Source organism: Podarcis gaigeae (assembly GCF_964106915.1).
Source record: "Podarcis gaigeae genome assembly, chromosome: 13".
Lineage (NCBI taxonomy): Eukaryota > Metazoa > Chordata > Lepidosauria > Squamata > Lacertidae > Podarcis > Podarcis gaigeae.
The window spans coordinates 15,080,301-15,107,779 of NC_139689.1; the positions used below are offsets into that span (position 1 = coordinate 15,080,301).

At 45.7% G+C, this 27,479-nt stretch overlaps 3 protein-coding genes across 5 annotated transcripts in view; 1 reads left to right on the forward strand and 2 right to left on the reverse strand.

Annotated features, from left to right (window-relative positions):
- Positions 1–918: 918 nt before the first annotated feature.
- Positions 919–8,128, reverse strand: LOC310829295 (C-type lectin-like). The gene is made up of 5 exons (XM_083707600.1): positions 8,059–8,128; positions 7,475–7,566; positions 5,853–5,993; positions 4,842–4,956; positions 919–1,172 (listed from the first exon to the last, which is right to left on the reverse strand). The coding sequence occupies exons 1-5, from the start codon at positions 8,117–8,119 to the stop codon at positions 1,111–1,113; spliced, it is 471 nt and encodes a 156-aa protein (XP_083563726.1). The 5' UTR covers positions 8,120–8,128; the 3' UTR covers positions 919–1,110.
- LOC310829283 (regenerating islet-derived protein 4-like) overlaps positions 5,559–27,479 on the forward strand; it is a 60,299-nt gene continuing 38,378 nt past the window's right edge. The window contains exon 1 of one of the 3 annotated variants that reach the window (XM_083707580.1): positions 5,559–5,637. The gene's annotated coding sequence lies outside the window, so the exon portion shown is untranslated. Of the gene's footprint in view, positions 5,638–22,912; positions 22,964–27,479 lie in introns of those variants that run through there. The other 2 variants (XM_083707583.1, XM_083707582.1) reach the window with 2 other exon arrangements.
- LOC310829297 (C-type lectin-like) lies at positions 15,755–22,990 on the reverse strand. The gene is made up of 5 exons (XM_083707602.1): positions 22,921–22,990; positions 22,337–22,428; positions 20,688–20,828; positions 19,678–19,792; positions 15,755–16,002 (listed from the first exon to the last, which is right to left on the reverse strand). Exons 1-5 carry the CDS (start codon positions 22,979–22,981, stop codon positions 15,941–15,943), a joined length of 471 nt encoding a protein of 156 aa, XP_083563728.1. The 5' UTR covers positions 22,982–22,990; the 3' UTR covers positions 15,755–15,940.

Here is a 27,479-nt window from a genome sequence, read left to right on the forward strand (position 1 = left end):
CCCTATCCTCACTTTATGGCTTCCACAATTCTGGTTATAGTATAAACCGTGCTGAGGAGCTCTGAGAAAAGGAGTGTGCTTTAGGATGGGATTTGTAGCTACTTTGAGGTATGAATGCTCTGTGTGTTGTGAGCAGTGGTGATGGTAGAAGAAGTGTCCCTAAGGCAGGCCAGCCCAAGGCATCCTGGCAACTGAAGCAAATGAGAAAATTGCACCCCCAAGAATCATAGTGAAGAAGTCTAAAAGACAATGGGGCTCCTTTACATGGTAGGGCATGCTGTTCTTTCCTGCTTCACCTGCCTGCCCAAGAACTACACACCTTGCAAAGGAGGAACCAATCCTCTACAGCCTTTCTTGTCAGCTATGCTGAAAGTCAGGCTTATCCTAACTAACAGCAACATGCCAATGTTCCTGACTCCAGTACCTAGTAAATGGCTTCAGGAAGGGATTGAGCACTTGGGCTTGTGGAAGAGGTAAAGACAGAGCCAGGATAACCTTCTCTCCTCCTGTGACTTCAGCTCCTGCCACCCCATGCGATTCCAGCTCACATGACACCCCTGTCACTCACCCCCAGGTCCCCACTTGTGGGCAGCTGGCACTCACCCAGAAAAGGCCTTCCAGTGCCAATGCCCTCATCATTCTCTTTGCCATTCCCTCAGGGCACATACATAATGCACCCATGTAACAGGGTCGGGTCTCTCCTATCATCTAGGATGTCCTTGCATTATAGGAGGGAATGTGGACGCAAGCAGGGCAGGCTGGTGGAGACGGAGGAGACAGTCAACAAGAGCAGGAGGCCAATCTGCTACCCATCCCAGCTTGCCGTCTGAGGCAAGAACTTCACCTTGGCTCATGGGTGGGGTGGCCGTGCTTGTAAGTATGGATGGACAAAGCAGAACAGCAATGCAATAAGGAAAATATGCATGGAAGAGAATTTATTAAGATGATGCTCTGCTGCAGGTCCAAGAAAATTTCAAAGGGAAGGGGGAAATTGAAGAGGCATCTCTATAGCAATGGCTATTTTGAAAGTGATGAGAGAGAGCAGAAATACATATAATATCAAGGCAGCTTCCCAGCCAACACAGTGGAGAAGGGAAGTCTCCTTTAGAGTTATTGCTTGCAGATGAAGGCGTACGTGTTGTTGCATCTTATATCATTCCACTTCTTAAAACCTGAAATTCAAAACAAAAATTATAATTCAGGAAATAAGGAAAGTTACTTCTTATTGCCTATTATTCCTTTCCCCAATGTGTAGGGGGAATAAAATGGATTCAGACTTTAATAATAGTGCAGGAACCACCAGAAAGCCCTCAGAGCTGGACCTCTGTGCCCAGGTTGAATGATGGGGGTGGAGACACTTCTTCAGGTATACTGGGCTGAGTCCATCGAGGGCTTTCAAGATCTGCACCAACACTTTGAATTGTCCTCCACACCTGCCATCCCCCTGTCCCCCCAAAACAGTACTTCTGTCTTGTCAGGATTCAGCCTCAATCTGTTAGCTGCCATCCATCCTCCAACTGCCTCCAGACACTCAAAAAGGACCTTCACCGCCTTCACTGGTTCTGATTTGAAAGAGAGGTAGAGCTGGGTATCATCCGCATACTGATGAACACCCAGCCCAAACCCACCGATGATCTCTCCCAGCGGCTCCATGTAGATGTTGAAAAGCATGGGGGAGAGGACAGAACCCTGAGGCACCCAACAAGTGAGAGCCCAGGGGTCTGAACACTCATCCCCCACCACCACTTTTTGAACATGGCCCAGGAGGAAGGAGCAGAACCACTATATAACAGTGCCCCCAGCTCCTAGCGCCTCTAGACAGTCCAGAAGGATGTCATGGTTGATGGTATCAAAGGCCGCTAAGAGATCCAGCAGAACTAGGAAACAGCTTTCACCTTTGTCCCTAGCCCACCAGAGATCATTGACCAGCGTGACCAAGGCAGTTTCAGTCCTATGATGAGGCCTGAATCCCAATTGGAAGGGATCCAAAAGGTCCGCATCCTCCAGGCGTGCTTGGAGTTGTTCAGCAACCACCTGCTCAGTCACTTTGCCCAAGAATGGAAGATTTGAGACTGGGTGATAGTTGTCCAGATTGGCCATGTCCAAAGATGTTTTTTAAGGATGCGGTTTAATAACTGCCTCTTTCAGCGGTTCTGGGAAAGCTTGCTCACAGAGGGAAGCATTCACTATCCCCCGGAGCCCATCACCCTGCCCTTCCCGGCTCACTTTTATGAGCCAGGATGGGCAAGGATCGAGGAGACAGGTGGTCAGTTTCACTCATCCAAGCAGCCTGTCCACATCCTCGGAGGTAACAGATTGGAACTGATCCCATGCAGCTGGAATAGACAGGACTCTAGCACTCTCCTGCCCCAGCCCTGCTCCCATGATGGCGTCTACCTCTTTCTGAATCTGAGTGGCTTTGCCTGCAAAAAAGTTGCAAAATCATTGCAGGAGATCTTGGTGAACCACCTGAAAGAGTCTCCTGCAGCTGTTTTCTGCAGATGCAAAGAGGCAGTGAAGAAGGACCTCTTCACCATCGCTATTGCCACTTGGTAGGATCAAAGTTGAGCTCTAAACCGTTTCTGGTCTGATTTCCACCATTGGCGCTATTGCCACCTCAGCGATTGTTTCATCACCCTCAGCTCTGGGGAAAACCATGAGGCTGCCAGGCTCCATGCAGTTGGAGAGAGCGCTTTGGAGCCAGACAGTCGATAGCTCTGGTTAACTCCACATTCCAGCGGGCCACCGGGGAATCAGCTGAAAGGCCATCAACATGGGATAAAACATCCCCTACTACACTCTGGAAACCATTTGAATCCATTAAGTGGGAGGGGGGGTCCAAATCAGTCCCACCTCCCTGCAGAGGGAAAGGGTTGCGGCACCAGGAAGTAATCTGACCATGGCACTTCTTTTGTTGCGCTTTTACTTAGTGTCAGATCACCCACACCCATAGAGGTGAACTCCAGGTCTAAGGCATGTCCGCAACAATGAGTTGGGTGAAATTCATTCAGGGACATCCCCATGGAGGTCATGCTTTCCCACGAAGCCCCAAGCAGCGCCTTGTAAGATCGTGTCAGCATGGATGTTAAATCCCCTAGGACAACCAAACTAGGTGTCTCCAGGAGAACATCCACCACGACCTGAAGCAGCTCAGGCAGGGAATCCTTGGTACAGCGGGGAGGTCAGTACACCAAAAGGAATCCTGTACTGCCCCTGTTGTCCAACTTCCAGAACACATGCTCAGAAAACTGGGTCTTCCCAATAGGACGCCTGGTGCAAGCTATTGACTTCCTAAAACTCACTGCAACCTCGCCTCCCCGCCCATATGAGCTGGGTTGCTGTGTGTAAGAGAAACCTGGTAGACAAGCAGCGGCAAGGACAGGCCCATCTTCTTCATCCAGCCAAGTCTCTGTTACACATGCCAGGTCAAGTCCTCCATCCTGTTGTGGATCTCAGTGGTCTTGTGAATCATTGACCTGGCACTGCACAGCAGCACCTTCAGGTAATGTGGGTCTCCCTTGTTGATTCCAGTATCCTTGTGGTCAAGACCAGACCCAGAGGCAGGGATAGTCTTCAACCTGCCTCCTCGTTAATGACATGGTCTGGTCTTAGCGTAACTCCTCCTCCTACCCATGATCACTGAGATCAGGTGTCCGAGTGCACCCCAGCCATTCTGTTGACTGGGGCCCACTGCCAGACAGCCCTGACCCTCTCCCCTTCAGAACAGAATACAAACTATACAATGAACCAATAAAGCAATAGAAAGCAACAACAACAACAAACAATTTATAACTATACTAAAGTTAAACTAATCCCCAGGCACAACTAAACATTTATTCCCCCCCCCCGACAGAGCAAAAACAAAACAAAAACCCAAATTTAAAATGCAACAGATTAAAAATTTAAAATTTAAAAGCATTCAAAAGCATTTTCAAAATTTGCCCCAACCCCAGAGTTTGTTCCAGTGAGTCTGGACTTTTCAGGACTCACAGCAGGGCTGTGACCCAGAACTAACGAAACATATGAAGGTCACTCACTGATCACTTGGCTTCAAAGTCTTATATGTTATATTGTTCTTTTAATATTCTGTTGGGAGCCACCCAGAGTTGCTGGGGAAACCCAGTCAGATGAGTGGGGTATAAAATAATAATAATAATAATAATAATAATAATAATAATAATAATAATAATAATGCTGTTTGAGCCTAATCATTTTGTTAAGAAACATGATAGAATATAAGATGGCATAACCCAGACCTTAGTTTGGCAACCGCTGTTTTCTGAACAAAATATGTGATCACATGCAACCGAAGAATGAAGGTTGACTTCAGAAAAAGCTTCTGCTTCATGGTATGATTGGAAGTGTCCCTAAAGGATCAATAGGTTGGACCACTTCTGGTCAGATCTCCAGAGATATTGACTTGAGAACCTTAGTAAGAGAAGCACCAGGCTGAGAGTGTATCCACTCACTGGCAGAGGAAGAGGAGTGAGAGGGGAGGGCGATCTGAGCGGGGTGCCATCGTGGCTTCCCCCACCAGTGCTGGGCGCCCCAGCCCCGCAAGTGGCACCCCCTGCCCCCAGGATGTGCACCAGCCCTCGCCCACCTGCTCTCCGCCCCCCCTGGTGCCAGAGCATGAAGCTCTGCCACTGTATTCACTCAACTAATACCCAGAGTAAACCTTTCAAATGAATGGACCATCAATAGCAATGACTATCCAAAGTATATTGAGTTTGATCATTTTGATTTTTAAAGTCAGATACTACCCTTTGAAATACTTGAAACTGATGGAGTGATAGGCATGAAACCTTTTTTTGATCAGTCCCTACAAATTGCTTGCCTACCTGTGTCCTTTAGCAGATGCACACAATATTCTTCATTGTTGAAGTTGTCTGGGCGATGAGAATCCCAGCGTTTGTAATTGTAGATCTCATCATCTGAAAACTTCCATTGCCCTTTCTGCAGCAATGTGATAGAACAGATCATACATTCATTTGAAATGAGGAGGCCAATGCAAAGATCACGTGGAGAGTTGACCAGTTATGAAGCTATTGCCAGTTATGATGGAGATACAGTTGTACCTTGGTTCTCTAATGGAATCCTTTCCAGAAGCCCGTTTGGCTTCCGAAAACATTCAAAAACCAAAGTGTGGCTTCCAACAGGCTGCAGGAGCTTCCTGCACTCAATCTGAAGCTACGGAATTCACATCAGACGTTAGGGTTTCAAAGAACGTTTACAAACTCGAAAACTCACTTCCGGGTTTACGGTGTTTGGAAGCCAAAACGTTTGAGTCACAAGGTGTTCGAGAACCAAGGTACGATTGTATTTGTAGGAAAAACACTGGGACCTAATTTGAATAGTAGAGTGCTTGGTATCTGGTGGGCGGGGCTTGTGTGTTTTGCTCCAGAATCAGCCCCTCCCTTCAGTGTCTGTGTTCCGTTAAGAATATCAGTTAAACAGGACCAACTGCCTCTTCTCGTTTCTTACCTCAGACTAACCTCATGTTGTTGTATTTAGTTTCTCTTATTTTGTTACAGTTTTTTTTTATAATTCAAGCTTAATTTACATTTACGTGAGCCACTTATTTTCCTCAAAGAACAAGAAACTCTGCTGGAGAATGGTGGAACATCCTAAACTTGGGTGAGTGAGGGGATATTATTCCCAGGAGGATTGAATATGTTAATCCTCTCCCCACTTCCACAACAATATTAGAGGAGGATTCTATTAGAAAATTGAGGAAAAGTCACATATTGGAGTAATCTGGGGAGATGATTCGGGTAAGGATGGAATGGTGATGCTAAGAAGCCGTTACTCAGTGACAATGGCCTGAAATAGAGAAAGTAAAGGCAACTCACCTTAGTGGGATCATGCAGCCCAATCCAAACCTGACTTTCCCTTTTCTGGTTTGCAGAGATGTAATTAGCCACCACATCTGACTCTTTCTCATTGAGGATGGAGGCAAGATGGGTCCCACAGCCATAGCTCACGCACTCATTCTGAGAATAGCCAAGCAAGTAAATAAGCTGCACCACTATTACTAACACACACACACACACACACACACACACACACAGAGAGACTCTTTCCCACAAAGCTTTCCCAGAGGGGTTCACAACTTGTCAAATAAGTAATAACAATTATTAAAAATCATAAAACACCAGTGGTGGAGAGTTGGAAGTTTTTCAAATGGGAACTAAAGCAGCTGAGGAAGGAAGAGAGAAAAAGGGGTGAAGAAAATGCTGTGAGTGAAGCCAGGCCCCTTTCTCCATCCTCTGGACCTGCTGGGAAACTAAAGAAACCTGCTGGACCTGCGTCACATGAGTGCAATTAAAGGTGCTTCAAGCACTCAATCTTGGTGCAAGAAAACCACCTTGAAGCTCATACACAAAAACTAGGATGAATGCAGGAAGAATGCTCATAGTCATGATTTGGCTGCACTCTTTTCAGAAGCGGGTGGCACTGTGGGTTAAACCACAGAGCCTAGGACTTGCCGATCAGAAGGTCGGCGGTTCGAATCCCCGTGACAGGGTGAGCTCCCGTTGCTTGGTCCCTGCTCCTGCCAACCTAGCAGTTCGAAAGCCCGTCAAAGTGCAAGTAGATAAATAGGGACCGCTCCGGCGGGAAGGTAAACGGCGTTTCCGTGTGCTGCTCTGGTTCGCCAGAAGCGCTTAGTCATGCTGGCCACATGACCCGGAGGCTGTCTGCAGAAAACGCCGGCTCCCTCGGCCTATAGAGCGAGATGAGCGCGCAACCCCAGAGTTGGTCACGACTGGACCTAATGGTCAGGGGTCACCTTACCTTTATGCAGGCATGCAGAATGTTGACCTGTGTTTTAATCTGGTTTTGTAGCTTATACTTGAATTTAACTATTATCTTAATGTTTGAAATAGTTGTTCTTAACTGTATATAGCTGGGTGATGTCAGGTTTTCAACACCATGATGTATCACCATCCAAACATCACAATCTGGCGATACACCATGATGTTGAAACAACAATCTGTATTGGCCCCAGCCCTCAAGGCATGGGGTGAAACGGCCACAGCTCTCATTGCAAGAGATGAGGCACTTTCATCCCAACCCCCTGCAGAGCTGAGGATGACACAGCTTGTTTGCGGTTCTTGGCTTGGGGGTGGGAAGGCTCCACTCCCCCCCTCAGCTGAGTGAGCCCTGAGGTCCCTCCTGCTCACATGCAAGCTGGAAGGACAAAGGGGCAGAGATAGCTTGTATCTTTTCACTTAGGAAATGGTACCTTCTTGCCAGGCCATCTCTCCTGACTGTTAATTAAGCTTTCTTGGCTCCTGTGGAAACAGGTTACTTGAACACAATGGGTGAGCAACTCTCTTTTGATTATACCAAGATGCTGGCCAGGTATTGTCTCCCAACAGCTCACACTTATAGCCCACCTCACAAAAATGTGATCTGAAACCCATGACAGCACCTGATGTTACAGCTTGGTTGGTGAGAAGCAGCTTCTTACCTCAGCTTCAGACCAAGTTTTCTGAGAGTCAAAATATGCATAGCAGCTGCCCTGGGCTTTCAGCCAATTCCTGGGACAGGATCTGGCCTTTACTGTATGGAGAGAGGAGTAAAAGAAGAAAAAGTTGGGGGAGGGGGACAAAAGCTGTTAGAATGCAATTTTAAATGTGGAATCCTACTTCACCTACAAATTTGCACAGATAATTTTAAGATTAATGAATGCAGACCTAATTTAAACATTCCTGCTTCCATTGGTGACTGGTACCCCATGGCACCGATAGGAAATTGGGACAGAAAGCAAGGAGCCAAACAGTAAGTGGATCCAGAGTCAATGGCAGGCAGCGCCACTCCCTGACAGGTTGTAAATATGAATATGAGGAGTGGTTCAGAGCAGATTGAGGTGGGTAGGGTAGTTTCCTATTCACCCTAATGGACCTGCTTCCATTGCCTGGTTATTTATTCCAACAGCCTTAGCTGGGTTACCATCACCTGGAAATCTGACAAGTAGTTTTGTTTTTACAAATGCTTAACCCCAATTAAAATTTCTGGGGAATTTCCAGATAAAGTAATTGTTAAAGCACTCACCTCCTGGGAAAGAATAGGAGACCAGGAACCCAAGAAGGCAAAGGTAGGTGACAACCCCCATCTTCTGGTTGACCTTCAGTGGAAGGAAATGTGCATCAAATTAAAAAATTATCCTTACTTATTGGCATTGTCAATGTGGTGATAGCAGGAAGAAGTAAATCAGTATTTTCTGTTCTTAAAATCATAAATGGGAGATTAGAGAAAGAAGAGAGAACCCAAAACTTAAAGTTGGCGATTGTTGAAGTATCATGGAGTCAAATAAGCTTAGTGTGCAGATGCACCTAGTGCTGACCATGTTCCATCTTCTGGTTGACCTTTTATGGAAGGTCAAAACCTACCCCCACTGGTTGCCATTTCATCCATGTGGTGATGGCAGGAAGAAATAAAATAGTATTTTATATTCTTAACATCACAATTCTCCTTCATGTGAATTTTTAAAAAATGAGAAGAGAAGGAAAGGAATGGAGAAAAACGAGAAGGTTAGGGAAAGAAGGGAAACCTAAAGAGTTTGCCATTGTTGAGGAATCACAGATCCTCGATTCTGGACCAGTGGAGGCTGGTGTCCATTGGGACTGATAGGATTTGTAGGGCAGAAGGCAGTAAAACCAACGGTAAGTGGAGGCAGAGTCAATGACAGGCTTGGGAATGCAGTCATACACAGAACAACTGTGTCTCATTCTGCTGGGTTCATTCTTATATGTGGCTGGACCATAAAGAAGGCTGATCACTGAAGAATTGATGCTTTTGAATTATGGTGCTGGAGGAGACTCTTGAGAGTCCCATGGACTGGAAGAAGATCAAACCTATCAATTCTGAAGGAAATCAGCCCTGAGTGCTCACTGGAAGGACAGATCCTGAAGAAATGGAAAACCTTCCAAGGCTCTGTTGCTTCAGGTTTATCATTTGGCAGGCTTTACTGACATTGCTGTTATCTACTCCCCAAGAACTATATGCCCAATTTCCAAAGAAATTCACACCTGGAAAACAACTGCAAAGGGTTCTGAGTACAAGCACTTCTTAAAAAATACTTAAAACATGAACATAATGTTGCTGTGTAGCACATATAATGGTCTAAATGAGGGCAGAAACCAAGACTACTACAACAATGACTATACAACCAGGAATGGTATAAAAGCAAGTGACTGGGAGTGCTGGAAATTTGAGGTGGCCAAGCGACCAGCCCAGCCCAGCCCAAGCTAAAACCAGGGGTGGTTCACCTCTCAAGGCCTCTTAAAGGGGTTGCCCTTTAGCTGTCTACCCAGCAGTTTCCACCAGGTTATGACAAAGAACAAGGGTTATCTAGTAAAACTCCTGCTACTCACTGAAATAATAGCAAAAAAAATTTCAGCCCAGAGGCAACTGTTGTTGGGAGTTAAATTCCTTTCTGGCTCTGATAACCGGTGGCGACTACAAGCTCCAGAGAGTGCCTCTAAACCGAGGAAGGGAGGGAGAAATGGGTAAGTCTCCTCTACATGAGGAAAAGGAGGAAGGAGGCCCGGCAAGGCAGCAGCTGGTCCTTTTAAAGGTAGGTGGGATGGGCAGCAAACACTCTTGTGGTAGAAATGGCATTGGGTAGCGTAGATGGATAAAGCGAACTCCCTTAATATGCTTTGTAAGGAGAAGAGCCCCCAGCCCTAGCTTGGATGGACTTGACTGGCCGGTCACCATCTCAAGTTTCAAGCAGTTTCAGTTGCTTGGTTTTGTTGAAAAATGAAATTGCCACCAGATGAACAGCTTCTAAAGCTGTGTTCAAACCCCCAATGAGTCAACACTCTTAGTGAAGGGCATATTATCACACACAGCTATCCCAGGTATTCCATGACCCATGAACATAGCTTTATACCCTGCCCATCTTGCTGGGTTTCCTGGCACACCTTCCAGGACATTCCTTGGGAACATTATCCAGCATTAAGGGCCCAGGAATGGTATAAAAGCAAGTGACTGGGAGTGCTGGAAATTTGAGGTGGCCAAGCGACCAGCCCAGCCCAGCCCAGCCCAGTCCAAGCTAAAACTAGGGGTGGTCCACTTCTCAATGCCTCTTAAAGGGGTTGCCCTTTAGCTGTCTACCCAGCAGTTTCCACTAAGTTCTGACAAAGAACAAGGGTTATCTAGTAAATCTTCTGCTAGTCACTGAAAGAATAGCGAAAAAAAATTCAGCCTAGAGGCAACTGTTGTTGGGAGTTAAATTCCTTTCTGGCTCTGATAACCGGTGGCGACTACAAGTCCCAGAGAGAGCCTCTAAACCGAGGAAGGGAGGGAGAAATGGGTAAGTCTCCTCTACATGAGGAAAAGGAGGAAGGGGGCTGGGCAAGGCAGCAGCTGGTCCTTTTAAAGGTAGCTGGGATGGGCAGCAAACACTCTTGCGGTAGAAATGGCATTGGGTAGCGTAGATGGATAAAACGAACTCCCTTAATATGCTTTGTAAGGAGAAGAGCTTGGGTGGACTTGACTGGCCCGTCACAATCTCAAGTTTCTAGCAGTCTCAGTTGCTTGGTTTTGTTGAAAAATGAAATTGCCACCAGATGAACAGCTTCTAAAGCCGTGTTCAAACTCTTAGTGAAGGGCATATTATCACACACAGCTATCCCAGGAATTCCATGACCCATGAACATAGCTTTAAACTAAGGTTACCAGATGTCCCCGTTTCCCAGGGACAGTCCCCGGATTAACAAATCCGTCCCCTGACAAAATCCATCTATCTAGTAGGAAGTTGAAAAGTGTCCCTGGATTCATTGGAAAAAAAAAATCTGGTAATCTGACTTTAAACTTAGCAGTCACAGTTACTGCCATCTTCCAAGGCAGGCTTGATGTTTCTCAATATTGAAAAACATCAACCACAAGAAGAAAAGGGGGAGAGCCATGTTCAAGTGCATCTATACCCAACATATTCCATGGTAATTCAGGAACCACCTGTGGTTTATGTGGTTCCCTTTGATTACTCAAAGCAAGCCTAGCACAAGCGCAACAACTTCCACCCACCTTCTAATTATCACTGGATATGCCAGCTTGCATATCAATCCTCTTGCTCTAGCTTTAGTTATCTGAATGTCCTGATGAGTCATAAGTTGCAAGAGGATACTCTGTCTTTGAGACACTCTGTCTCCCAAATAAAAGTTTACTTCTAGGTAAAGGTAAGGTGAAGGATCCCTGGGCGGTTAAGTCCAGTCAAAGCGGACTATGGGGTTGCGGTGCTCATCTCGCTTTCAGGCTGAGGGAGCCTGTGGTCTAAATCACGGAGCCTCTTGGGCTTGCCGATTGGAAGGTTGGCGGTTCAAATCCCCATGACAGAGTGAGCTCCTGTTGCTCTGCCCCAGCTTCTGTCAACCTAGCAGTTCAAAAGCACACCAGTACAAGTAGATAAATAGGTACCATTACAGTGGGAAGGTAAACAGTGTTTCCGTGTGCTCTGGTTTTGTCACAGTGTTCTGTTGTGCCAGAAGCAGTTTAGTCATGCTGGCCACATGACCTGGAAAGCTGTCTGCAGACAAATGCCGCTCCCTCGGCCTGAAAGCGAGACGAGCGCCGCAACCCCATAGTCGCCTTTGACTGGACATAACTGTCCAGGGGTTCTTTTCCTTTACCTTTGCTTTTCAGACTGAGGTTGCGTTTGTCCACAGACAGCTTTCCGGGTCTTGTGACCAGCACAGACGACAGGTACCTAACTTCTAGACAACAGAAGGAGTCATTTACATGCTAAAAGGGTTTTTGCAGCAAGGACACATCTCTCAGATACTGTGGCCATCCATGCTTCATGAGCGCTTCCCCTGCTTTAAGATGGAAATCTTGTTTTATTACTTCCTGCATAGTAGCTTACCCTTCTGGCTGTATGGCTGCAGTCACTGTCTGGCCCATGCACTTCACTGATTCAGGTTTGGACTGAATCTCACCCTTTTTAAATGTGATGTTCTTAGTATGGACTGCCTCCATAACTTGATGGAGAATGTGATCATTCCCCTCAAATGTCACTGCAGAGCCAATTCCACAATTACTATCTTTGAGTTTGAGTTCAGAGACAAACTGTTCAATGGTATCTCAATGTACTGTAGCTCTGCATGGTTCCAAAAGGAATATACTGTTCAAACACCATGTTCTTACAAGGAGTGCCATTTGTCCTAAATCATTCAAGGTCTTCTGCTGTGTCATTTAGCCTTTCATTAGGAAAAAATATTGTTGTGAGTTTCAGTGAGGGCGGGGCAGGTAGGGGAGTTGTATACCTGAATTAGACAGTTCTGGGATTTCATACACACACACACACACACACACACACACATTTTGGAATATTCATTTAAGCAACCTTAAATCAATGACTTCCCTTCTTCTCTTTCCCTGGTCCAGTTTGCATACAATAAATTCCTTTTTACATAAGATAACCATTCAGTATTCCATTAGTACAGAAATCAAAACTTATCTACACTGTTGAATTTATCTTAATTCTACCAGCGTTTTTAAGTGTACACAATTTCCACCCATATATTCAATAAACATTTCCCAATCTCCTTTAAATGTATGTATGTTTGAAGTTTTATTCTGTTTTTAATGCTCTGTTGAAAGCTGCCCAGAGTGGCTGGGGAAACCCAGCCTGGGCAGGGTATAAATAAAATTGCTATTCTTATTTGGTTGGGACTTTGCTCTTTTTCCATTTGGTCTAACAAAACACAAAGATTTCTAGCCTGCCTAGACTTAAGTCAGAGTCGCACCACACATTTAAAGCACTCTTATACAACTTTAGTAGTCATGGCTTCCTATAAAGAATCCCGGGAACTGCTGGTGCCTTTAATAGACTAAGTTGGGGCCACCAACATTTTTGGCTTACTGGACATATCTGTAATTATGAGATAGGGCCATGGGTGCCAGTCACAAAATGGCTGCTGAGCTGCATGTGATGTAACACAAAATGGCTGATAAAGGCATGGCTTTTTTTCAGCCAGAACTCACTGGAACGGAGTTCCGGCACCTCTTAGATGGGTGCCCTTCCCCATTATAGGAGAACAATGGAGGCATTCATAGTGAGTTTTGGCACCTCTTTTTCTAGAGAAATAGCACTGGAAAGGTATAACACAAAATGGCTGGCATGAGGGGCATGACATAACAGACAAGGCATTGGCAGGCAACTGGTGCCTCTGAGCACCACATTGGCAACCCCTGAACTCTGACCAGAAGAGAGTCCAAATTTTTCCTCTTCTTTTTTGGCAATAAGATATATCCTGTCTCTAAAAATGGAGATTTGAATTCTGTGTGTGTCTTTGTGGAGTGGGCAAGAGCAGGGCTTTCTTCCAGCCAGAACTCGCCAGAACTCAGTTCCGGCATCTCTCAGATGGGTGCCATTGCCATTATAGGAGAGCAAGGGAGGTGTTTGTGGTGAGTTCCAGCACCTCTTTTTCAAGAAAAATTGCACTAGGGAGGAGGATCTCACTTGTAATCAGACGTCTACTGACCCTTAAGATGGAAGTTCCATCTAGCGGTCCTGATAAATAGAAATGAAGAGGTAGCATCACATATCATACACAGAACAACAAAAATCAGTAGTATAGTCACTCCATCCCTACCTATGACTTGTACCGAGGTGCATACATGTCACACACCATAATAAGTCAGATGCTATTTTGCAAAACGAGTCTGAAGATTTTGTGGATATATGCTTGTTGTCTTGATAATGATACTAATTTTAACATACTCAGGTATAAACTGAGTATAAATGGCAAGAGAATGAGGTGATATTTGAAAGGTCAAGCTCCGCAAAGTTGCCAAAGAGAAGAAGCAAGTCCCAGTGACTGATGGCCATCCCAAAGAACCAGGACTTTGTTTTAAGGAACTATATTCCTTGGAAGGAGAAATGCCACATTGCAGGAGCACATGGTGTCCTTTTGCCTAGAGACAGAGACACCGAGACAAGGCCAGAGATGATCATCTTTAATTTGTGTAGCCGGAAGAGGGGCTCATAATTCAAAAGATATACAATGCACAGTATCGGTCTGCTTGTCACATGGTATGAGACTATGTGTAAGAACCTCAGGGACAGATCCATTTGAGGTTGAAGACCTTTGCATAGCAGCCCAAAAATCAGTCTAACAACCCTCTGTGCTATTAGACTGGGAATCTATTTGGGCAGCCCGAACACAAGCAATTTAATTCATTAGTTTTACTGATCAAAAAGCCAGTGCTTTTATCCTGTTTTCTCATGTGCTCATGCATCTGTATACTGCCATGTCCAGCTCAATTTTATTCACACCAGTAGTGCTCTGCAAGCAGTTTTTCTAAAAGAAAGCCTTCTAGTGGAGCTTCATCTATGCCCATTGAGCAAACTGTTGAACAGTTTGAACAGATCTGGTGTGTCTATCTGTGTGTGTCTGTCTCTGTGTGTGATGCTCTGCAAACATCTTTCTTTTGTGAAAGGTACTTGTGGAGCAACTTGCATGGCCTCAGGTGGTGCATAGCCCTAAACAGACTTCCAGACTTGCAAGTGGATTCCAGGCTTGCAAACATATCTTTTTTCCCCTTGAAGGAAATAGCACAAAAATACATGTTAAACTTGTGGTTTATTCCACTAGATTTCCAGAAGCATGCAAATGCTTGAATGTAACGTACAAGCTTGCGTGCTCAGTCTCTAAAAGTCTGTGAGGCTTGGGTCACAGTTTTGATGCTGTTCCAAGAACCGGAGTTCGCCCGGCTGTTGGCTGGTGGGCTAGAGCCAGCTGGGGGCCTGCCAAATGCCCCCATCTCCCCGGAGGTATCTCAACAGTCACATGCTGTGGGGACCTCCTGTAATTTTCCCTATCCTCACTTTATGGCTTCCACAATTCTGGTTATAGTATAAACCGTGCTGAGGAGCTCTGAGAAAAGGAGTGTGCTTTAGGATGGGATTTGTAGCTACTTTGAGGTATGAATGCTCTGTGTGTTGTGAGCAGTGGTGATGGTAGAAGAAGTGTCCCTAAGGCAGGCCAGCCCAAGGCATCCTGGCAACTGAAGCAAATGAGAAAATTGCACCCCCAAGAATCATAGTGAAGATGTCTAAAAGACAATGGGGCTCCTTTACATGGTAGGGCATGCTGTTCTTTCCTGCTTCACCTGCCTGCCCAAGAACTACACACCTTGCAAAGGAGGAACCAATCCTCTACAGCCTTTCTTGTCAGCTATGCTGAAAGTCAGGCTTATCCTAACTAACAGCAACATGCCAATGTTCCTGACTCCAGTACCTAGTAAATGGCTTCAGGAAGGGATTGAGCACTTGGGCTTGTGGAAGAGGTAAAGACAGAGCCAGGATAACCTTCTCTCCTCCTGTGACTTCAGCTCCTGCCACCCCATGCGATTCCAGCTCACATGACACCCCTGTCACTCACCCCCAGGTCCCCACTTGTGGGCAGCTGGCACTCACCCAGAAAAGGCCTTCCAGTGCCAATGCCCTCATCATCATTCTCTTTGCCATTCCCTCAGGGCACATACATAATGCACCCATGTAACAGGGTCGGGTCTCTCCTATCATCTAGGATGTCCTTGCATTATAGGAGGGAATGTGGACGCAAGCAGGGCAGGCTGGTGGAGACGGAGGAGACAGTCAACAAGAGCAGGAGGCCAATCTGCTACCCATCCCAGCTTGCCGTCTGAGGCAAGAACTTCACCTTGCCTCAGGGGTGGGGTGGCCGTGCTTGTAAGTATGGATAGACAAAGCAGAACAGCAATGCAATAAGGAAAATATGCATGGAAGAGAATTTATTAAGATGATGCTCTGCTGATGGCCCAAGAAAATTTCAAAGGGAAGGGGGAAATTGAAGAGGCATCTCTATAGCAATGGCTATTTTGAAAGTGATGAGAGAGAGCAGAAATGCATATAATATCAAGGCAGCTTCCCAGCCAACACAGTGGAGAAGGGAAGTCTCCTTTAGAGTTATTGCTTGCAGATGAAGGCGTACGTGTTGTTGCATCTTATATCATTCCACTTCTTAAAACCTGAAATTCAAAACAAAAATTATAATTCAGGAAATAAGGAAAGTTACTTCTTATTGCCTATTATTCCTTTCCCCAATGTGTAGGGGGAATAAAATGGATTCAGACTTTAATAATAGTGCAGGAACCACCAGAAAGCCCTCAGAGCTGGACCTCTGTGCCCAGGTTGAATGATGGGGGTGGAGACACTCCTTCAGGTATACTGGGCTGAGTCCATCGAGGGCTTTCAAGATCTGCACCAACACTTTGAATTGTCCTCCACACCTGCCATCCCCCTGTCCCCCCAAAACAGTACTTCTGTCTTGTCAGGATTCAGCCTCAATCTGTTAGCTGCCATCCATCCTCCAACTGCCTCCAGACACTCAAAAAGGACCTTCACCGCCTTCACTGGTTCTGATTTGAAAGAGAGGTAGAGCTGGGTATCATCCGCATACTGATGAACACCCAGCCCAAACCCACTGATGATCTCTCCCAGCGGCTCCATGTAGATGTTGAAAAGCATGGGGGAGAGGACAGAACCCTGAGGCACCCAACAAGTGAGAGCCCAGGGGTCTGAACACTCATCCCCCACCACCACTTTCTGAACATGGCCCAGGAGGAAGGAGCAGAACCACTATATAACAGTGCCCCCAGCTCCCAGTCCCTCAAGACGGTCCAGAAGGATGTCATGGTTGATGGTATCAAAGGCCGCTAAGAGATCCAGCAGAACTAGGAAACAGCTTTCACCTTTGTCCCTAGCCCACCAGAGATCATTGACCAGCGTGACCAAGGCAGTTTCAGTCCTATGATGAGGCCTGAATCCCAGTTGGAAGGGATCCAAAAGGTCCGCATCCTCCAGGCATGCTTGGAGTTGTTCAGCAACCACCTGCTCAGTCACTTTGCCCAAGAATGGAAGATTTGAGACTGGGTGATAGTTGTCCAGATTGGCCATGTCCAAAGATGTTTTTTAAGGACGCGGTTTAATAACTGCCTCTTTCAGCGGTTCTGGGAAAGCTTGCTCACAGAGGGAAGCATTCACTATCCCCCGGAGCCCATCACCCTGCCCTTCCCGGCTCACTTTTATGAGCCAGGATGGGCAAGGATCGAGGAGACAGGTGGTCAGTTTCACTCATCCAAGCAGCCTGTCCACATCCTCAGAGGTAACAGATTGGAACTGATCCCATGCAGCTGGAATAGACAGGACTCTAGCACTCTCCTGCCCCAGCCCTGCTCCCATGATGGCGTCTACCTCTTTCTGAATCTGAGTGGCTTTGCCTGCAAAAAAGTTGCAAAATCATTGCAGGAGATCTTGGTGAACCACCTGAAAGAGTCTCCTGCAGCTGTTTTCTGCAGATGCAAAGAGGCAGTGAAGAAGGACCTCTTCACCATCGCTATTGCCACTTGGTAGGATCAAAGTTGAGCTCTAAACCGTTTCTGGTCTGATTTCCACCACTGGCGCTATTGCCACCTCAGTGATTGTTTCATCACCCTCAGCTCTGGGGAAAACCATGAGGCTGCCAGGCTCCATGCAGTTGGAGAGAGCGCTTTGGAGCCAGACAGTCGATAGCTCTGGTTAACTCCACATTCCAGCGGGCCACCGGGGAATCAGCTGAAAGGCCATCAACATGGGATAAAACATCCCCTACTACACTCTGGAAACTATTTGAATCCATTAAGTGGGAGGGGGGGTCCAAATCAGTCCCACCTCCCTGCAGAGGGAAAGGGTTGCGGCACCAGGAAGTAATCTGACCATGGCACTTCTTTTGTTGCGCTTTTACTTAGTGTCAGATCACCCACACCCATAGAGGTGAACTCCAGGTCTAAGGCATGTCCGCAACAATGAGTTGGGTGAAATTCATTCAGGGACATCCCCATGGAGGTCATGCTTTCCCACGAAGCCCCAAGCAGCGCCTTGTAAGATCGTGTCAGCATGGATGTTAAATCCCCTAGGACAACCAAACTAGGTGTCTCCAGGAGAACATCCGCCACGACCTGAAGCAGCTCAGGCAGGGAATCCTTGGTACAGCGGGGAGGTCAGTACACCAAAAGGAATCCTGTACTGCCCCTGTTGTCCAACTTCCAGAACACATGCTCAGAAAACTGGGTCTTCCCAATAGGACGCCTGGTGCAAGCTATTGACTTCCTAAAACTCACTGCAACCTCGCCTCCCCGCCCATATGAGCTGGGTTGCTGTGTGTAAGAGAAACCTGGTAGACAAGCAGCGGCAAGGACAGGCCCATCTTCTTCATCCAGCCAAGTCTCTGTTACACATGCCAGGTCAAGTCCTCCATCCTGTTGTGGATCTCAGTGGTCTTGTGAATCATTGACCTGGCACTGCACAGCAGCACCTTAAGGTAATGCGTGTCTCCCTTGTTGATTCCAGTATCCTTGTGGTCAAGACCAGACCCAGAGGCAGGGATAGTCTTCAACCTGCCTCCTCGTTAATGACATGGTCTGGTCTTAGCGTAACTCCTCCTCCTACCCATGATCACTGAGATCAGGTGTCCGAGTGCACCCCAGCCATTCTGTTGACTGGGGCCCACTCCCAGACAGCCCTGACCCTCTCCCCTTCAGAACAGAATACAAACTATACAATGAACCAATAAAGCAATAGAAAGCAACAACAACAACAAACAATTTATAATTATACTAAAGTTAAACTAACCCCCAGGCACAACTAAACATTTATTCCCCCCCCCCGACAGAGCAAAAACAAAACAAAAACCCAAATTTAAAATGCAACAGATTAAAAATTTAAAATTTAAAAGCATTTAAAAGCATTTTCAAAATTTGCCCCAACCCCAGAGTTTGTTCCAGTGAGTCTGGACTTTTCAGGACTCACAGCAGGGCTGTGACCCAGAACTAACGAAACATATGAAGGTCACTCACTGATCACTTGGCTTCAAAGTCTTATATGTTATATTGTTCTTTTAATATTCTGTTGGGAGCCACCCAGAGTTGCTGGGGAAACCCAGTCAGATGAGTGGGGTATAAAATAATAATAATAATAATAATAATAATAATAATAATAATAATAATAATAATAATAATGCTGTTTGAGCCTAATCATTTTGTTAAGAAACATGATAGAATATAAGATGGCATAACCCAGACCTTAGTTTGGCAACCGCTGTTTTCTGAACAAAATATGTGATCACATGCAACCGAAGAATGAAGGTTGACTTCAGAAAAAGCTTCTGCTTCATGGTATGATTGGAAGTGTCCCTAAAGGATCAATAGGTTGGACCACTTCTGGTCAGATCTCCAGAGATATTGACTTGTGAACCTTGGTAAGAGAAGCACCAGGCTGAGAGTGTATCCACTCACTGGCAGAGGAAGAGGAGTGAGAGGGGAGGGCGATCTGAGCGGGGTGCCATCGTGGCTTCCCCCACGAGTGCTGGGTGCCCCAGCCCCGCAAGTGGCACCCCCTGCCCCCAGGATGTGCACCAGCCCTCGCCCACCTGCTCTCCGCCCCCCCTGGTGCCAGAGCATGAAGCTCTGCCACTGTATTCACTCAACTAATACCCAGAGTAAACCTTTCAAATGAATGGACCATCAATAGCAATGACTATCCAAAGTATATTGAGTTTGATCATTTTGATTTTTAAAGTCAGATACTACCCTTTGAAATACTTGAAACTGATGGAGTGATAGGCATGAAACCTTTTTTTGATCAGTCCCTACAAATTGCTTGCCTACCTGTGTCCTTTAGCAGATGCACACAATATTCTTCATTGTTGAAGTTGTCTGGGCGATGAGAATCCCAGCGTTTGTAATTGTAGATCTCATCATCTGAAAACTTCCATTGCCCTTTCTGCAGCAATGTGATAGAACAGATCATACATTCATTTGAAACGAGGAGGCCAATGCAAAGATCACGTGGAGAGTTGACCAGTTATGAAGCTATTGCCAGTTATGATGGAGATACAGTTGTACCTTGGTTCTCTAATGGAATCCTTTCCATAAGCCCGTTTGGCTTCCGAAAACATTCAAAAACCAAAGTGTGGCTTCCAACAGGCTGCAGGAGCTTCCTGCACTCAATCTGAAGCTACGGAATTCACATCAGACGTTAGGGTTTCAAAGAACGTTTACAAACTCGAAAACTCACTTCCGGGTTTACGGTGTTTGGAAGCCAAAACGTTTGAGTCACAAGGTGTTCGAGAACCAAGGTACGATTGTATTTGTAGGAAAAACACTGGGACCTAATTTGAATAGTAGAGTGCTTGGTATCTGGTGGGCGGGGCTTGTGTGTTTTGCTCCAGAATCAGCCCCTCCCTTCAGTGTCTGTGTTCCGTTAAGAATATCAGTTAAACAGGACCAACTGCCTCTTCTCGTTTCTTACCTCAGACTAACCTCATGTTGTTGTATTTAGTTTCTCTTATTTTGTTACAGTTTTTTTTATAATTCAAGCTTAATTTACATTTACGTGAGCCACTTATTTTCCTCAAAGAACAAGAAACTCTGCTGGAGAATGGTGGAACATCGTAAACTTGGGTGAGTGAGGGGATATTATTCCCAGGAGGATTGAATATGTTAATCCTCTCCCCACTTCCACAACAATATTAGAGGAGGATTCTATTAGAAAATTGTGGAAAAGTCACATATTGGAGTAATCTGGGGAGATGATTCGGGTAAGGATGGAATGGTGATGCTAAGAAGCCGTTACTCAGTGACAATGGCCTGAAATAGAGAAAGTAAAGGCAACTCACCTTAGTGGGATCATGCAGCCCAATCCAAACCTGACTTTCCCTTTTCTGGTTTGCAGAGATGTAATTGGCCACCGCATCTGACTCTTTCTCATTGAGGATGGAGGCAAGATGGGTCCCACAGCCATAGCTCACGCACTCATTCTAAGAATAGCCAAGCAAGTAAATAATCTTCACCACTATTACTAACACACACACACACACACACACACACACAAACACACACAAAAACACACACACACACACACAGACTCTTTCCCACAAAGCTTTCCCAGAGGGGTTCACAACTTGTCAAATAAGTAATAACAATTATTAAAAATCATAAAACACCAGTGGTGGAGAGTTGGAAGTTTTTCAAATGGGAACTAAAGCAGCTGAGGAAGGAAGAGAGAAAAAGGGGTGAAGAAAAATGCTGTGAGTGAAGCCAGGCCCCTTTCTCCATCCTCTGGACCTGCTGGGAAACTAAAGAAACCAGCTGGACCTGCGTCACATGAGTGCAATTAAAGGTGCTTCAAGCACTCAATCTTGGTGCAAGAAAACCACCTTGAAGCTCATACACAAAAACTAGGATGAATGCAGGAAGAATGCTCATAGTCATGATTTGGCTGCACTCTTTTCAGAAGCGGGTGGCACTGTGGGTTAAACCACAGAGCCTAGGACTTGCCGATCAGAAGGTCGGCGGTTCGAATCCCCGTGACAGGGTGAGCTCCCGTTGCTTGGTCCCTGCTCCTGCCAACCTAGCAGTTCGAAAGCCCGTCAAAGTGCAAGTAGATAAATAGGGACCGCTCCGGCGGGAAGGTAAACGGCGTTTCCGTGCGCTGCTCTGGTTCGCCAGAAGCGCTTAGTCATGCTGGCCACATGACCCGGAGGCTGTCTGCAGAAAACGCCGGCTCCCTCGGCCTATAGAGCGAGATGAGCATGCAACCCCAGAGTTGGTCACAACTGGACCTAATGGTCAGGGGTCACCTTACCTTTATGCAGGCATCCAGAATGTTGACCTGTGTTTTAATCTGGTTTTGTAGCTTATACTTGAATTTAACTATTATCTTAATGTTTGAAATAGTTGTTCTTAACTGTATATAGCTGGGTGATGTCAGGTTTTCAACACCATGATGTATCACCATCCAAACATCACAATCTGGCGATACACCATGATGTTGAAACAACAATCTGTATTAGCCCCAGCCCTCAAGGCATGGGGTGAAACGGCCACAGCTCTCATTGCAAGAGATGAGGCACTTTCATCCCAACACCCTGCAGAGCTGAGGATGACACAGCTTGTTTGTGGTTCTTGGCTTGGGGGTGGGAAGTCTCCACTCCCCCCCCCCCAGCTGAGTGAGCCCTGAGGCCCCTCCTGCTCACATGCAAGCTGGAGGGACAAAGGGGCAGAGATAGCTTGTATCTTTTCACTTAGGAAATGGTACCTTCTTGCCAGGCCATCTCTCCTGACTGTTAATTAAGCTTTCTTGGCTCCTGTGGAAACAGGTTACTTGAACACAATGGGTGAGCAACTCTCTTTGGATTATACCAAGATGCTGGCCAGGTATTGTCTCCCAACAGCTCACACTGATAGCCCTCCTCACAAAAATGTCATCTGAAACCCATGACAGCACCTGATGTTACAGCTTGGTTGGTGAGAAGCAGCTTCTTACCTCAGCTTCAGACCAAGTTTTCTGAGAGTCAAAATATGCATAGCAGCTGCCCTGGGCTTTCAGCCAATTCCTGGGACAGGATCTGGCCTTTACTGTATGGAGAGAGGAGTAAAAGAAGAAAAAGTTGGGGGAGGGGGACAAAAGCTGTTAGAATGCAATTTTAAATGTGGAATCCTACTTCACCTACAAATTTGCACAGATAATTTTAAGATTAATGAATGCAGACCTAATTTAAACATTCCTGCTTCCATTGGTGACTGGTACCCCATGGCACCGATAGGAAATTGGGACAGAAAGCAAGGAGCCAAACAGTAAGTGGATCCAGAGTCAATGGCAGGCAGCGCCACTCCCTGACAGGTTGTAAATATGAATATGAGGAGTGGTTCAGAGCAGATTGAGGTGGGTAGGGCAGTTTCCTATTCACCCTAATGGACCAGCTTCCATTGCCTGGTTATTTATTCCAACAGCCTTAGCTGGGTTACCATCACCTGGAAATCTGACAAGTAGTTTTGTTTTTACAAATGCTTAATCCCAATTAAAATTTCTGGGGAATTTCCAGATACAGTAATTGTTAAAGCACTCACCTCCTGGGAAAGAATAGGAGACCAGGAACCCAAGAAGGCAAAGGTAGGTGACAACCCCCATCTTCTGGTTGACCTTCAGTAGAAGGAAATGTGCATCAAATTAAAAACTTATCCTTACTTATTGGCATTGTCAATGTGGTGATAGCAGGAAGAAGTAAATCAGTATTTTCTGTTCTTAAAATCATAAATGGGAGATTAGAGAAAGAAGAGAGAACCCAAAACTTAAAGTTGGCGATTGTTGAAGTATCATGGAGTCAAATAAGCTTAGTGTGCAGATGCACCTAGTGCTGACCATGTTCCATCTTCTGGTTGACCTTTTATGGAAGGTCAAAACCTACCCCCACTGGTTGCCATTTCATCCATGTGGTGATGGCAGGAAGAAATAAAATAGTATTTTATATTCTTAACATCACAATTCTCCTTCATGTGAATTTTTAAAAAATGAGAAGAGAAGGAAAGGAATGGAGAAAAACGAGAAGGTTAGGGAAAGAAGGGAAACCTAAAGAGTTTGCCATTGTTGAGGAATCACAGATCCTCGATTCTGGACCAGTGGAGGCTGGTGTCCATTGGGACTGATAGGATTTGTAGGGCAGAAGGCAGTAAAACCAACGGTAAGTGGAGGCAGAGTCAATGACAGGCTTGGGAATGCAGTCATACACAGAACAACTGTGTCTCATTCTGCTGGGTTCATTCTTATATGTGGCTGGACCATAAAGAAGGCTGATCACTGAAGAATTGATGCTTTTGAATTATGGTGCTGGAGGAGACTCTTGAGAGTCCCATGGACTGGAAGAAGATCAAACCTATCAATTCTGAAGGAAATCAGCCCTGAGTGCTCACTGGAAGGACAGATCCTGAAGACAATGGAAAACCTTCCAAGGCTCTGTTGCTTCAGGTTTATCATTTGGCAGGCTTTACTGACATTGCTGTTATCTACTCCCCAAGAACTATATGCCCAATTTCCAAAGAAATTCACACCTGGAAAACAACTGCAAAGGGTTCTGAGTACAAGCACTTCTTAAAAAATACTTAAAACATGAACATAATGTTGCTGTGTAGCACATATAATGGTCTAAATGAGGGCAGAAACCAAAACTACTACAACAATGACTATACAACCAGGAATGGTATAAAAGCAAGTGACTGGGAGTGCTGGAAATTTGAGGTGGCCAAGCGACCAGCCCAGCCCAGCCCAAGCTAAAACCAGGGGTGGTTCACCTCTCAAGGCCTCTTAAAGGGGTTGCCCTTTAGCTGTCTACCCAGCAGTTTCCACCAGGTTATGACAAAGAACAAGGGTTATCTAGTAAAACTCCTGCTACTCACTGAAATAATAGCAAAAAAAATTTCAGCCCAGAGGCAACTGTTGTTGGGAGTTAAATTCCTTTCTGGCTCTGATAACCGGTGGCGACTACAAGCTCCAGAGAGTGCCTCTAAACCGAGGAAGGGAGGGAGAAATGGGTAAGTCTCCTCTACATGAGGAAAAGGAGGAAGGAGGCCCGGCAAGGCAGCAGCTGGTCCTTTTAAAGGTAGCTGGGATGGGCAGCAAACACTCTTGTGGTAGAAATGGCATTGGGTAGCGTAGATGGATAAAGCGAACTCCCTTAATATGCTTTGTAAGGAGAAGAGCCCCCAGCCCTAGCTTGGATGGACTTGACTGGCCGGTCACCATCTCAAGTTTCAAGCAGTCTCAGTTGCTTGGTTTTGTTGAAAAATGAAATTGCCACCAGATGAACAGCTTCTAAAGCTGTGTTCAAACCCCCAATGAGTCAACACTCTTAGTGAAGGGCATATTATCACACACAGCTATCCCAGGTATTCCATGACCCATGAACATAGCTTTATACCCTGCCCATCTTGCTGGGTTTCCTGGCACACCTTCCAGGACATTCCTTGGGAACATTATCCAGCATTAAGGGCCCAGGAATGGTATAAAAGCAAGTGACTGGGAGTGCTGGAAATTTGAGGTGGCCAAGCGACCAGCCCAGCCCAGCCCAGTCCAGTCCAAGCTAAAACTAGGGGTGGTCCACTTCTCAATGCCTCTTAAAGGGGTTGCCCTTTAGCTGTCTACCCAGCAGTTTCCACTAAGTTCTGACAAAGAACAAGGGTTATCTAGTAAATCTTCTGCTAGTCACTGAAAGAATAGCAAAAAAAAATTCAGCCCAGAGGCAACTGTTGTTGGGAGTTAAATTCCTTTCTGGCTCTGATAACCGGTGGCGACTACAAGTCCCAGAGAGAGCCTCTAAACCGAGGAAGGGAGGGAGAAATGGGTAAGTCTCCTCTACATGAGGAAAAGGAGGAAGGGGACTGGCAAGGCAGCAGCTGGTCCTTTTAAAGGTAGCTGGGATGGGCAGCAAACACTCTTGCGGTAGAAATGGCATTGGGTAGCGTAGATGGATAAAACGAACTCCCTTAATATGCTTTGTAAGGAGAAGAGCTTGGGTGGACTTGACTGGCCGGTCACCATCTCAAGTTTCTAGCAGTCTCAGTTGCTTGGTTTTGTTGAAAAATGAAATTGCCACCAGATGAACAGCTTCTAAAGCCGTGTTCAAACTCTTAGGGAAGGGCATATTATCACACACAGCTATCCCAGGAATTCCATGACCCATGAACATAGCTTTAAACTAAGGTTACCAGGTGTCCCCGTTTCCCAGGGACAGTCCCCGGATTAACAAATCCGTCCCCTGACAAAATCCATCTATCTAGTAGGAAGTTGAAAAGTGTCCCTGGATTCACTGAAAAAAAAAATCTGGTAATCTGACCTTAAACTTAGCAGTCACAGTTACTGCCATCTTCCAAGGCAGGCTTGATGTTTCTCAATATTGAAAAACATCAACCACAAGAAGAAAAGGGGGAGAGCCATGTTCAAGTGCATCTATACCCAACATATTCCATGGTAATTCAGGAACCACCTGTGGTTTATGTGGTTCCCATTGATTACTCAAAGCAAGCCTAGCACAAGCGCAACAACTTCCACCCACCTTCTAATTATCACTGGATATGCCCGCTTGTATATCAATCCTCTTGCTCTAGCTTTAGTTATCTGAATGTCCTGATGAGTCATAAGTTGCAAGAGGATACTCTGTCTTTGAGACACTCTGTCTCCCAAATAAAAGTTTACTTCTAGGTAAAGGTAAGGTGAAGGATCCCTGGGCGGTTAAGTCCAGTCAAAGCGGACTATGGGGTTGCGGTGCTCATCTCGCTTTCAGGCTGAGGGAGCCTGTGGTCTAAATCACGGAGCCTCTTGGGCTTGCCGATTGGAAGGTTGGCGGTTCAAATCCCCATGACAGAGTGAGCTCCTGTTGCTCTGCCCCAGCTTCCGTCAACCTAGCAGTTCAAAAGCACACCAGTACAAGTAGATAAATAGGTACCATTACAGCGGGAAGGTAAACAGTGTTTCTGTGCGCTCTGGTTTTGTCACAGTGTTCTGTTGTGCCAGAAGCAGTTTAGTCATGCTGGCCACATGACCTGGAAAGCTGTCTGCAGACAAATGCCGCTCCCTCGGCCTGAAAGCGAGATGAGCGCCGCAACCCCATAGTCGCCTTTGACTGGACATAACTGTCCAGGAGTCCTTTTCCTTTAGCTTTGCTTTTCAGACCGAGGGAGCGTTTGTCCACAGATAGCTTTCCGGGTCATGTGGCCCGGTTACCTAACTTCAGACAACAGACAGATACCTAACTTCTAGACAACATAAGGAGTCATTTACATGCTAAAAGGGTTTTTGCAGCAAGGACACATCTCTCAGATACTGTGGCCATCCATGCTTTATGAGCGCTTCCCCTGCTTTAAGATGGAAATCTTGTTTTATTACTTCCTGCATAGTAGCTTACCCTTCTGGCTGTATGGCTGCAGTCACTGTCTGGCCCATGCACTTCACAGATTCAGGTTTGGACTGAATCTCACCCTTTTTAAATGTGATCTTCTTAGTATGGACTGCCTCCATAACTTGATGGAGAATCTGATCATTCCCCTCAAATGTCACTGCAGAGCCAATTCCACAATTACTATCTTTGAGTTTGAGTTCAGAGACAAACTGTTCAATGGTATCTCAATGTACTGTAGCTCTGCATGGTTCCAAAAGGAATATACTGTTCAAACACCATGTTCTTACAAGGAGTGCCATTTGTCCTAAATCATTCAAGGACTTCTGCTGTGTCATTTAGCCTTTCATTAGGAAAAAATATTGTTGTGAGTTTCAGTGAGGGCGGGGCAGGTAGGGGAGTTGTATACCTGAATTAGACAGTTCTGGGATTTCACACACACACACACACACACACACACACACACACACACACACACATTTTGGAATATTCATTTAAGCAACCTTAAATCAATGACTTCCCTTCTTCTCTTTCCCTGGTCCAGTTTACATACAATAAATCCCTTTTTACATAAGATATCCATTCAGTATTCCATTAGTACAGAAATCAAAACTTATCTACACTGTTGAATTTATCTTAATTCTACCAGCGTTTTTAAGCGTACACAATTTTCACCCATATATTCAATAAACATTTCCCAATCTCCTTTAAATGTATGTATGTTTGAAGTTTTATTCTGTT